This window comes from Eurypyga helias, unplaced genomic scaffold, assembly GCF_000690775.1.
Source record: "Eurypyga helias isolate BGI_N326 unplaced genomic scaffold, ASM69077v1 scaffold12415, whole genome shotgun sequence".
NCBI classification, from domain to species: Eukaryota; Metazoa; Chordata; class Aves; order Eurypygiformes; family Eurypygidae; genus Eurypyga; species Eurypyga helias.
The window spans coordinates 16,085-29,052 of NW_010250825.1; the positions used below are offsets into that span (position 1 = coordinate 16,085).

At 50.9% G+C, this 12,968-nt stretch overlaps 1 protein-coding gene across 1 annotated transcript; it reads right to left on the reverse strand.

Annotated features, from left to right (window-relative positions):
* Positions 1-4,973: 4,973 nt before the first annotated feature.
* On the reverse strand, positions 4,974-12,963 carry NOA1 (nitric oxide associated 1; the record flags this gene model as incomplete). Its single annotated transcript, XM_010151805.1, has 7 exons — positions 4,974-5,179; positions 5,739-5,856; positions 7,719-7,835; positions 9,873-10,004; positions 10,938-11,137; positions 11,865-12,029; positions 12,738-12,963. Coding segments are annotated over 7 exons (1,164 nt in total), but the record flags the coding sequence as incomplete, so codon positions are not given.
* Between the last annotated feature and the right edge of the window lie 5 nt (positions 12,964-12,968).

Sequence of the window (12,968 nt, forward strand, 5' to 3'; positions counted from 1 at the left end):
GTACACCAGTGGGTTGGCAAAATGAGAAACCGTTTTCCCTTAAACCTGCAGTCAGGTCATCCTCGTCTTTGCCCAGCTCCTTGCACAAAATGCTGGGCTCCCGCTTTTCGTTTGGTGGCTGTGTTTTGTTTGTTTTTAAAACTTAGCCATGCTGCCACAAGCGTATTTACCTTGTTTGTGTATACCCTATGCATAGGAAAAGGTAATTCTAGAAGGGCAAACCCCTTCCTTGGGCCAGGTTGTATTTTTAAGCTCGTTAATTTGAGTTCCTTGCAATCGCCTGCCTTTGCTGGCAGCACCAGACCTGCAGCAAGGCAGTGTCCTGGCATTGCTCTGACGCCCTCGGGCTTGAGCCAGGCACATGAACCTGTTGCTTGCCAATGGGCTGGTTGAAGTGGCCATTCTTGGCCTCCCTTAGCCCTGCATAGGTCAGAGCACTTAACCTGCTGGCATCTGTAGCAGAGGCCGTGCTGGAGATGAGGACAGATGAGGTGTGTGGCTGGGTTTGTTTCCGTCACAAACAGATGAAGGACTCATATGCTGCTCTGCTCCTTCCGGAAGGCACCATGCCTGATGGTTTGAGGGCTTTTTTTTTTTTTTTTGCTTCTTTTTCTCCTTTCTTGATTTGGTGATGCCAGGTGAGGCTGGACTGAGGACCTGAGACGCAGAACAATTCGAAGATGTGGCCGCAGCCACATCGTGACACCCAATAGGTGGTATGAGATATTACCACCAAATCATCCTCAACAGCAGCTGGTCAAGAATTCCCCCCGGTATTTCAGGATGCTGCTAGCTGACCTGCACGAACACAACCCTCATCTGGCACTACAGCAACTCCTGGGACAGGCCAGGTCAATGCGCCACCAGGACATGGACCCACCATCAAGTTTCTGCTCCAGCACCAGCCATGTTGGGCAACCCCCAACAGTTTAGCTACAGGATCAGTAAAGACAGCTGCTGGTGAGGGGAGTTTATGGGCAATTACAGGCTGTGAATCACAGGAAAATTAGCAGGAAGCAGATGCTCGAAACTTCTGGTCCATTAGGCTCCTGGCCCAGTGCACCTCTCCCCACATTACAAGCTATTTCGGGAATGTTAACGGTAGGCAAAGTTTCAAACTTTACATGGGACTTGTTCTGCTTTTTCCTAGTCTGGGAGTCCCCTGCCATAAGCAGCTCCGAAAAGGGAATAGCCACTGGGCAGGGAAAGGAAGACACCTTTTCTTTTTCTTTGGGATGAGCTGGCACCACACAGGATGCGTGCCAAAGCAAACCGACCCACGAGCTCCCCGCCGCAGCTGCACATCCCTGCTTGCAGGTCAGCGAGGAGATGCAGCCCTCCCTTGCCTGGCCCGGTCCTGCACACTGCACTGCCCCACTCCAGCCCAGCGCTGCGCTTTGCCAGGGACTCAGGGAGCACCCCCCGTGCAGGTACGCAAACACACCCGGGTGCTGCAACCCCCCACCGCCTCAAAGGCACGGCCAGCCAGCTGTAGCTGTTAAGTGGCCTTGCCCTCCCAGTTTAAATCTGTCCCTGCACACTGGGTCACCCATGAAAACCAGTCCTTCCCAGCGGGATGGACCTTCCCAGCCCTCTCCTTACGCCTCATTTTTGAGCACGGGCTCAAACCACCTTTGCTTTTGGCTCCTGTGCTAAGATGAAATTAGCCATTGTCCACAGACATGGTAAAAATTGTCCTACCTTTCGGGCTGACTGGCACAAACAAGGGATGACCCCCCTTGGAGAAGAATTTCCCAGCAGCTCTCGGCTCTGGCGTAATTCGGCCCTGGGAGCTCATAAAAGGCATGTCTACGCTTTCGTCGAGGCACTAATCGCTTCCACCTTACAACCTCCTGTGTGCTGAGGTTTGACATCTGTCGGGAGCACCCGTTTTTGTCCCTAGCTGGCTGCTGCTGCTGTGGCACCACATGGCTTTTGCAAAAGCCTTTCCACACGTGCCCAAGGCCAAGCTCCGGCGCTGACCCAGCTCTGGGTTGCACGCCGAAGGGCGCTGGGCCTGGGAGGCGTGCATTCCCCCTCCCCGCAAGGTTTTTCTCCTGGGTACGCCCCCCAGCACCACCTGAGCCCATGTGCAGCCCACCTCTCCTCGTAGGAAGGCTTTTTTTTTCCCAAAACCAGAGGAACGTGACCAAACACGAGGCCTCAGCTGCAATTTTTCATGTCCAGACCCTGGGCTGAGGATCACCGCTGTAACAGAGGCAGCTCTTCCAGTTCCACTTTCCACATGTTTGCCTTTTGTGTGGTGTCTTTCCCAGACATACAGCAGCAGAGGAATGTTACAGGGGATGCCTGGTTTGGATTTGTCAAGCTAGTTTGAACAGACCGCAGCCAGACCCTTTTCCTGCCTCCCGGTTTAGCTGAGTGTGCCGTGCCTTTTTCCATGCCTGCCTTCCTAGGACTGCTCTGCATAATTCCAGCAAACGAGGAGGTGTGAGCTTCTGCTTTCCACTGTTTTCTCCCCTTCGCTCCTGTTAAATCAAGCGTGTGACCGGCACGAGACAGGTTCTCCTCCAGGCACTGTGAACCGTCGTGCGTCTGTGTGGCAGGGTAAGAACGAACTGCTGCCTGCGGTTCGCTCTGGCTGGAAACATCATTTCAGGCAGCAAGATGGGGTAGTGCCGGGTTTCTGCGGGCTGGCCCCATTGAGCTGTGAGCGTCAGTGCAGGCGTCTTTAAGCACCGTCCAAACTCAAGCACGTTCTCCAGCCCAGGCTGCATGCCCACCAAGGAGCACACGCAGACGGCGGTGGGTAGGGGAGCCCTAACGATGCCCTGCGGGGCTACTCCCAGCCCCGTCACCAGGGCCATCAGCCCATCAAAGGCCCACCTGCACAAGCCTGCAGGGATGCAGGGCGCAATGGCAGACAGGAACCCAACCGAGAACTCCTGAGGAATGAACACCCTGTCCAGGCCCCTTTGCAGAGCCACCAGCCCTCTGTCGAGGAGCAAAATCCATCACCCTAAGTCTTTGTTTTGGGAGGGTCTCATCGATGTTCATGAACACCTGAAGGGAGGGCATACAGAGGATGGAGTCAGGCTCTTTCCAGGGGTGCCCAGTGACAGGACCAGAGGCAATGGGCACAGACATTCCCTCTGAACATCAGGAAGCGCTTTTTCCAACGTGAGGGTGACAGAGCACTGGCACAGGCTGCCCAGGGAGGTATCTCCCATCCTCAGAGACAGTAAAAATCCATCTAGACAGAGCCCTGGGCAGCCTGCTCTAGGTGGCGCTGCCAGAGCAGGGGCATAGGAGCAGAGGACTTCCCCAGGTCCCTTCCAACCTCAACCGTCCTGTGAGTCATGGAGCTCTCCAGGTCACCTTTTGGGCAAAGGATTGCTGTCTGGGGGTGTGTGGTACATCAGGGGATGCAGGGGAAGAACGTTTTGAGTTTGCACAGGACTCGTTCAAGGGAGATGGGAAAAGGGAGGGATTTAGGCGATTTTTGGAAATAGAGGGGTAAGGGCATAAAGAGGGCTAGTCATATGTAAATAGCTGGCTAGTTTATATGCTTGCCTGGCCATGCCCTGCACCTGACTGGCATAATCTGTCCTCTGTCCCTATTAAATTCCTAACTTTCCTGGTTGAGGGCTCCATATGCTGTGTCCATGTGTGTCCATATGGGGACAGGAGGGCAGCAACTGGGCTCAGACCGCAGGTCAGACGAGCTGTGCACCCACGCTGCAGCAACCAAAGTGGGAATAGGTGTGCCATCGCTAGTGAAGATCAAGCCAGGCTAGCTGGAGAACAGGTGAAGCAGCCTGGGAGAAAAGGGGCGCAGGGGGCTCCAAGGGGCCAGCTCAGGATGTAGGACCAGGAGAGTCATCATGTGTACACGAGTGAGACGGTCTGCAGCAGTCACTGCAGCAGGGCTGCAGCCTCAGGGGCTCACATCTCGGGCAACTGGGAAGCAGCGTCACCCAGTGTCTAGCCCAGAAGCTGGAGGGATTCACTGCACGTGTCAGTGTGTGTGCAGAGGTGCACAAAGGCCATTGGTGCTGTCTGCTTGCATTGCGCTGCTGTGTCCGTCTGCGATCTCTGCGGCCAGACTGGTGTGTACGTGTGCTCTGGGCCCACTGGGAGTTCATCTCCAGCCTCCCTGAGGGCTGAACATGGCGGGACGGCGCTGCAGCAGCCTCACTTCAGCTATCAGACCTCACGTGACACTCTGCCCTCTAACACCGGCCTTCCTGCTGCAGCTTTTCTGTAGTTAGCAGGATGCTTATGTCCACACGGGAGGGTGTGGTCAGCAATTTGAAAAGGATACAAAGGAGTAAGTGTAGTTGAAAAGTTTTATTCTACATCCTCAGAAACCTTTACACAAACCAAAGCAAAGCAGTGAGTGGCAGAAGTGTCCTCCTCAGCCATGCGAGCAGACCTGCTTTTCATTAATTCAACTTTCCTGTGTCCAACAGCAGGGCCCTGTACTCCCTTGTCTGCCCCAGAGGCTGAAGGACTGAAAGGACGTGATTTTTTGTCAATGTTGAATTACTCCCAGCCGCTAGAAGGGTCATGTCCACACCAGAGTATTTCCTGCTCCTCCCCACTCCCTCCACCTCATTCAAGTTTGGAAACACTGTGAAGTCTCCAAGAAAAAGGTGATGATTTCTGACCTGCGGGAGCATGTCTGCAAGAGAAGACCTACTCTATGAGCAGCAAAGCCAGCCCAGGGCAGGCAGGCGAGTTTCCATCCTGTGTTTCAAGAGAAGACAGGTAAAGGGATTTGCTCGTGGTTACTGGCAGATCCCAGGGAGCAGCTATTCCACACCTCTCACAGCAAGGCAACAACCACTCAACAGCAGCCGGATCAGGTGTGGACTTGCGGAGTTCCTCCCAGGCCTGCTTTCCAAAAGGCCTGCCTTTAACAAGGAGTCCAAGCTCTCCTGAATATCACTAAGTAACAAGGATCTCCAGAGGCTGGTCTGTCTGTTACCTTACACAGGTGATGAGAAGTACTACCTCCTCCCCGTGTTTTTGAGGTTTTCCACCAGAGAGGGAGGCTTTTTGGTCCTATAGGCAGCAGTGCCTGGAATCCGGGCCCCTCTGATGGTACTGATGTAAGGCAAAAGGGGAGGCTCCCGCACCACCAGCGCAGTGCCCTCAGGAGTATAGGCTCGGAGCAGCAATTTCTCTTCTGCATGAGCCGTCACTGCCACCCAGCCTGCAGAGCCAGAAAAAATACAGTCAGTCAGTGAGAGGAGTCACTAGGATCAGAACAAGGGTTCTGACACAAACTCAGAACGTGAGCTACCCAGGTGTCATTTCTTGGAGGAAACCAAGCTCCAAGGGAACATCCGGCCCTGTCCCAACAGAAGGCAGCACCTGAAAGCCACATCTTACTCTCCCCAGATTCAGCCCTTTCCTGATGAACTAGAGAGGGATGGTGGGAAACTACCAAACCCACAATAATGAAGCTTTCCAATCCATGGTCCTTTCCCTCTCGCTTGGGTGATGGCCATTCCTGATGCTGTGGAACTCATATGGCAGCCATAGCATAAAGTATTCCAATGTGGTCAGCCTGTACAAGCATGGCTGTCAGTCTCCATTCCTGGAGGTTGCCAAGCCCCAGCTGGACAAAGTCATGGCTGCCCTGATTTTGTGTTGGTGACAGTCCTGCTCTGAGCAGGAAATACGGTTTCATCCCTTCAGGGGCCTCTTCCTGTCAGCATTTCTAGGGTGCAGACCCTGCAGAGCAAACTGATGAAGCAATATTAACTTACCTGCAGAGGAAAGCTTGATGTCTGCGACTGCCTCCTTGGTACCAATTCCTTTCAGTGTAATGTCCTGAGAGATGAGCGGGGGGAACTCTTTCATTCGTTCTTCCCCACCCATGGGAACCTAAGATCAAAACACAGAGAAGAGCTTTAATCAGTCAAGAGATGCTGCAGCACTCCTGCCTTCAACTGGCGAGCAGGGCACAAGTGAGACAAAAAGTATCAGACGGTTGTCAGCCCTGTAAGAGCTGGCCTGAATACCCTACAGGAGTTATTTCAGGTTTGCCAAGAACAGAATCAGGATCCCACCCAGAGCAACCCAGTGGGAGCTCAGAGGTAAGGAAAGATGGAGTCCCACTGCAGGACCAAGCTGGTGGCTCAAGCCAGCTGCCTTGAGGTGAGTGATGGCACTTGTTCTTGATGTGCACAGGAATGGAGCTGCCAGGACAAGGACAGCTTACCCCCTCCCCGATCAATCTGCAAGTACCACACACTGTGTGCCAATACCAAGGAAAAAAGTCAGACTACCAAAATATCATAAAAATCACAGGATTGTTTAGGCTGGAAAAGACCGTTAACATCTTCAAGTCCAACGGTTAACCTCGCACTGCCAAGTCCTGCACTATACCACATCCCTAAGCACCCATCTACATGTTTCCTAAATACCTCCAGAGATGCTGACTCCAACACTTCCCTGGGCAGTCTGTCCTACTGCCTGACAACCCTTTCAGTGAAGAAGCTTTTCCTACTATCCAATCTAGACCTCCCCTGGTGCAACTTGAAGCTGTTTCCTCTTGTCCTGTCACTTGTGAGAAGAGACCAACCCCCACCTCTCTGCAACCTCCTTTCAGGTACCTGCAGAGAGCAATAAGGTCTCCCCTCAGCCTCCTCTTCTCCAGGCTGAACACCCCCAGCTCCCTCAGCTGCTCCTCACACAACTTGTGCTCCAGACCCTTCCCCAGCTCCGTTGCCCTTCTCTGGACACACTCCAGCACCTCAATGTCTTTCTTGCAGTGAGGGGCCCAAAACTGAACACGGGATTCCAGGTGCAGCCTCACCAGTGCCCAGTGCAGGGGGACAATCATTTCCCCAATCCTGCTGGCCACACTGTTCCTGATGCTGGCCAAGATGCCTTTGGCCTTCTTGGCCACCTTGGGCACACTGCCAGCTCATGTTCAGCCGGCTGTAGACAAACATCCCCAAGTCTTTTCTGCCTGACAGCTTTCCAGCCACTTGTCCCCAAGCCTATAGCGTTGCAGTGGGTTGTCGTGACCCAAGTGCAGGATCCAGCACGTGGCCTAGTTGAACCTCCTACAGTTGGCCTCTGCCCATTGATCCACCTTGTCCAGATCCCTCTGCAGAGCCTCCCTACCCTCAGGCAGATCAACACTCCTGCCCAACTTGGTCTTGTCTGCAAACTTATGGAGGGTGCACTCGATCCCCTTGTACAGGTCACCCATAAAGATATTAAAGAGAACTGGCCCCAGTGCTGAGCCCTGGGGAACACCATTGGTGACCGGCCACCAACGGGATTTAACTCCATTCACCACAGATAAAGGAATGTGCCGAGGATCCAGCAGGGAAAAAATAAGAAAGGTACATTTTTCAACTGCAATCTGTTCTGAAACCCCCAGTCTGAAGTTTGCTGTGGAAAATAACCCTGTTGCTGCCTGCACTTTAAGGCTGTTCAAGAAAAGCCAAGCATCAGGGAGTAGAGCACTGCAGTTCTTATCAGACTGAACGCTGGAAACAGGAGCTCTGCTGTAAAACGCATCATCTCGGGTGCTCTCTCCTACCACAGCTGCAGCCACGCACTCTGTGCAAGACTGCTCCACCCTGCAGATCTCCACTCATTCACTGCAGAAGTCCCAAACTCCTGATGTGTGCTGGTTTTCCCTGTCAGTTGTGCCCTGGGCAGGGCGCTTCACCAGGCGGGGCAGCCTGCCTACCTGCAACCAGGAGCACACGACAGGCACCTCCTCTTACCTTCAGTAACTCTCGGCTAGCATGCTTCTCGTAGATGGCATCTACGTTACTCAGGTGAGACACATGGACTGGCAACAGGTTAGAAGCCACGACAGAAAACCAGGCAGGCTTTTCTCCCTAGAACAAATAACATGAAGTGGATGTTACTTATGATAACAGCAAAGCAGCCCCAAATTGCTCTCTCCTGCTCCATTTCCTTCCTGCACGCTGAAAACCCGTTTGACTCATCTCCCCTCTTTGTCTGAGGGTTCCTTGCCTCTGTCACTGCGGAGCAGCCAGGGTTTACATAAACAGGGGAGCAGAACCCCCAATACCACATCCCCTGCCATCACACCTGCTCAGCTCAGGCACATTATCCAAGGGATATCTTTGCTCTGGTTTAATTCCCAAGGACACACTCAGTGTGGTTATTTAGCACGAGAGTGATGGACATCTGTCTGGCAGTGCTTCTCCTATCACTTTACATTTCTAACACGCACCTATCATCGAGCCACACTTGGTTCCAAGCTGCTCCCAAGCTATGCAAAGACAGAATGTGGAGCGATTTCAGCTCCGTAACTTTTGCCTGCAGAGCAAGCACTGTAGAGGCCTCTTCCCTCTCTAATCAACACTGCCCGCAGCCTGAAATGGGAAACCCAGGTTAGGCAATACCTTCGAGTTCATCAAAGATCTAACCTGGGGCAGGGGCTCCTCTGCCATGATCTAACTGTCTTCCTTCAAGGTCTCTGGAGGATGCAGAGACGCAAGGCTGATAGAGCAATGCACTCAGACAGATACCGAGGACCTGCGGGGCCCTAAACACGCACAGCTCGGCTCGCAAGGAGCACCCCTACAAGGAACAGCCCGCCCTGCTGCACTGGACCTGTCTTTGAGGCCCATTCTCTCACCAGGAGATGGTGTGACACTTTTTTACCCTGACCGCAGGTTCCCCAGGCTGCCAACACCAGCCACGTTCGTCACAACTCCCAAGAACAAGAAGTCATTCCTCACGACAAAACAACCCCCCAGGCAGCCCGATGGCGGCCTGATCTCACAGTGTTTTAGCAGAGGGTGTTTACCACCACCAAGATGTCACTGGTATTGCTGCTCTACTTCATCAGGCATGCAAATTAAGGTGCTCTTGAGTCCCTGACAGCACCCAACCAACATGCCTAGGAAGTTCTTTTCTGAGAGCTTTGCCCAAGACAAAAGACAAACTGGATAAAGACAATTGGGGTTTTTTTTTGCTGGGTTGCCCTCCTCACAAACAGCATTTTTTCCAAGCCATTAGTCCTCTGTACTGCCAAGCTGTTTTTCAGGATGTAGGTCTGGATTGTCATCCTAACTACGATGCAGCTCTCCTGCCATACTGGTACACTGTTATTTACAAAACCCTGCCCCCTCCCCCTTTCTGGTTTTCTTCCAGCAGGTCAAGAGTGTCCTCAGCAAAGTACCAATTCAACATTTCTATGGTGATCTGGGAAAGCTGATTGAAACAAAGGAACAGCCATACACACACGCCCTTCCCAAAATGGGACAAACTACTGAGAAAGGCATTATCATAAGATATCATAGACCCATATCTGGAAGAAGCCACCCCTTCCAGAGGAAACATTATGGGAGGTCAGCTCCACACATTCAATAAAGGTGCATGGCATGGGATTTCTAATACATGGAAGAAATTGGCAGGAGGCACACACAGAACCTTTAAAAAGTACTTTTACAGAAACTAAGATACATGTACATTTAATTGCTTCCTTGGGCAAATTCTTCAGAGGTCTGTGTCAGGAAAGAAAGATACCCACGCCTGTCTCTTGGCAGACAGCTTTCACGAAACACAGAAATGAGGAAACCTGCTTATTTTCCCAGGTAATTCTGGCACTTCTCCGTCTTACGTCTTTGGATGTTACGGGCAGCGCGTTAAGCTGAAGGTGTTTGCCAGCATTCAAAAGTAGTTTCTGTTACACAATGTAAGATATTGCAAGCTGGTAAGAAGTATCAAACCTTTCAACTGCAGCTCGCCATCCCAAGGCATTCTGACTTTATGTGGTGCTTTAACAACAGATTCATCATCTCAAAAGCAGCAAAGAAAGGGTCTGACAAAGCTAGCCAGAAAGCCTTTTGCTGCCTGGTACTATAGTAAGGGATGAAACAGCTGCTCACAAAATCCCTTACCTCTAAGTATTCTATTCGTCCCAAAGCTGCTAAAAACAAGACCATTCCTGGCTTGAGAATGAAGGTCCGTGGAATGATGGCATGTGTTGGCAAAACCAGCTTTACTTCTTTCTCTGTCAGGAGATTTAAAACCTGCAAAATCAATTGTACTTCCGTAAGGCATTCCAGATGTTTCAATGGGGACAATGAAATTAACAGTGAAATTATATTGGTATAGGAAAAAGATCAATTAGAGAAGTGTGAAGAACATCTAACAGAACAGTTCAATTCTGGTCCACAGAGTAAGTGAGAAACAGAAGGGGGTAGGAATGCTGCCAATCTTCATGGCAATGCAGGGTCCATAACAAAGTATAACAGCTGCCTGTTGGACCACAGATTTGGGAATCCTGGGTCTGGCTCGAACAAGCTCACCCAAGACTTACAAGACTTAGTGTGCTTTAGCATGAGTGCAGCCATGTAAGACCTGGAGACCACCTCCAGCTATGACATTCGAGTTACCGAAATTTGAGTTATCAGAAATCCTTTTCTAGGCTTTCCAGAAGTTAGGCTTTGGAAGGAGCCATGAGGAAGCAGCTAAAAAACAAGCCTCCAAGGACTAAGGACAAAAAGTTAATTCCATCAAATGCTAACAGCCACTTTCCTTCCCTCCTCTTCCAAACCTGCTCATAACTAGAAATCTTCCCTGCCAAAATCTGCCACATAGACAACCTGCTTGTTCTCCAGTCAGATCAAACACTGACTGCAGAAACAAAATTTGATCTGAAACTTGGCATGTAGCTCTACAACACTACCACTTGCTTCCCTCGTTTGATGACACAGTCCTACAGTTCCTTTGCAGAGATCACGGTGTGCACTATTCAGAAATGCAACAGCGTTAACACGACGAACCCTTCCAAAGTAAATACGAACCATATTTTAACACAATTGTCCAAACCAAAAGAATCCAAACCAAAAGAATCCTAACCCCAGGACTCCAGCAGAAAAAACTCTCTCACATGCACAGCTAAGGCAGAACAGTCCTCCCAAATCCTGTCATCCCCACACACAGCACCATGGGGTACCTACACAGTTTTCCTTTACAATCCCTGGAGTGTCAAAACACCAGCGAGCATCCTTCACTTCATTGTAGGTGAACTCCTCCCTTTCCTTAGGCTTCTTAGGGATCTGGGATCTGGGATCTTCATCTATGCTGTAGGAGAGTATGTCAGGGTCAAAGTCAATCACAGGGCTGGCCTTCTGCCGTTGAAAGGTTCTTCCAACTCTTCCTGGATTAAAACGAAAGGTTTCCTGAGAATTGCCTTTCCTTCAACTGGACATCTCTCCCTTCCTTTGCTTAAAGGACATGCACATTGGTAATATAAAGGTGATAAAGATGCTACACAGCTACAAATTTGTGTGTTCAAAAGCCAAGATGCTAAGAAATCCCTTCTATATCTTGCTTAGCACTCCTCAAAAACCTTAGCAGAGTCCAGATCACAGGCACTCCATTATTTCTGTTTCACAGTAAAGCAGGCTGCCTTCTTCTTTTCAGTGCCTCAGACTGTCAAACACAGAATTACCTGAAAACCAGAGCTACCTTATAGCAACCCACTCCTTTGGATAAACACTTAAATGATGCACAAACACTGTGGCCTATAGCCAAAATGTGATGTTAGCAAATGCCAATGGGAGGAAGCCTCCACAATGCTACTACAATAGCAATTGCTCAAACAAAATACTAATGATGCTACTTATGGAGGAACTAGAGGTCTTGCACCCATTACTCAAGGAAGAAAAAGTGGCCAAAATGACTTAAACAAGTTTAGAATTTTTTTAATTGGTACTACAGATCACATGCTCTTCCCGTAATAAAATGGAAATAAGTTACTTTAGAGCGGGAAGAAATTACTTGCCAAAACCAGTTGGATTCTACAGCGAATTAAGCAATTAATAGTCCTGTGCAGTATTTCCATCGAGGCAGAGTGGCAATACATTTAGTCAGGCAATACTCACCCACTAAGTAACCTTGCTTTTTAAGGTGATTTAGGTGCTTTCTTTCTTCATCACTTAGCTGATCTTCTGTTTTTGTTGCCTCCTCTTTCAGCCTCTCCTGCCTTCGGAATATCCTGTCACACGTAGGATTAATAATTGGAAACTTCAACAGGTTCAGTGTTGTTCCTGGAAAAACAGAAGGCACGTGTGGGCGTCTGACTAGGCAGCACATTTAAGCTTTGAGGAACATGAAAAAAACCAAAATTGCTTCTCCACCTTTTGGGTAAAACTCCAGTAACACAAATTTTGGAGGTGGAACTACAGTTGCTCCCACAAAGTACTAGCCTCTGCAGACAGGGTTGTAAGAACCAAGGCACCTGTCTGCTCAAGAGCTGCTCTCACCTACGGTTTGATGAAACGGGTCCCAAAACCAAGTGGTGCCAAGACTGACTTGATATACCCCAGGCAAGCTCCGACCCCAGGCAGCTTGGTTTGGCCTGCAATTGTTTTACAGGTGCTCACCATTCCACCTCCCAGTCTCTCTAGCCTGGAAGGCACCCCTAACTGATAGGGAGATAGAAAGCACGCAGATTGGGTACCATCCCCAGTGCCAGTGGAGCATGCGGGCCAGCTCTGGTTTACCAGCCCCCTCACCGCTATGAGATGCGGCGTGCACACCTTCCAAGCTTGCCACCCTGAGGAAGATGTCGATTTGAAGCACAGCACAGCACCGGAGCTCACTGCCCACAGTGGCAACGCTTCATGGTGGCGGGCATCTGTTCAGTAACAGGTCCCTCTGCCCCAGGAGTGGCAGAAGGTAGTGTTGCATGAGGGCCGGGGCTATCCGGCCTCTGAGTGCCCAACACCACGCGTGAGAGCAGCAGTGTCCCTAACCTGGCCAGGGGGAGACAGTGGCCCTGTCGACGGCATCAAGGGCACGGGACTTGCAGTAGTCGGAGCACAGCAGGGTGTTGAAGAGAGTCGACTTGCCGGAGTTGGTGGCACCCAGCAGGTAGACGTCACCAGCACACTTCCAGGAGTGCTGCAGCCGGCTGACCAGCCCCTCCAGGCCAAAGCCCGTCTTGGCGCTCACCAAGCGGACGTCCACCAGTGAGGCTCCGCACA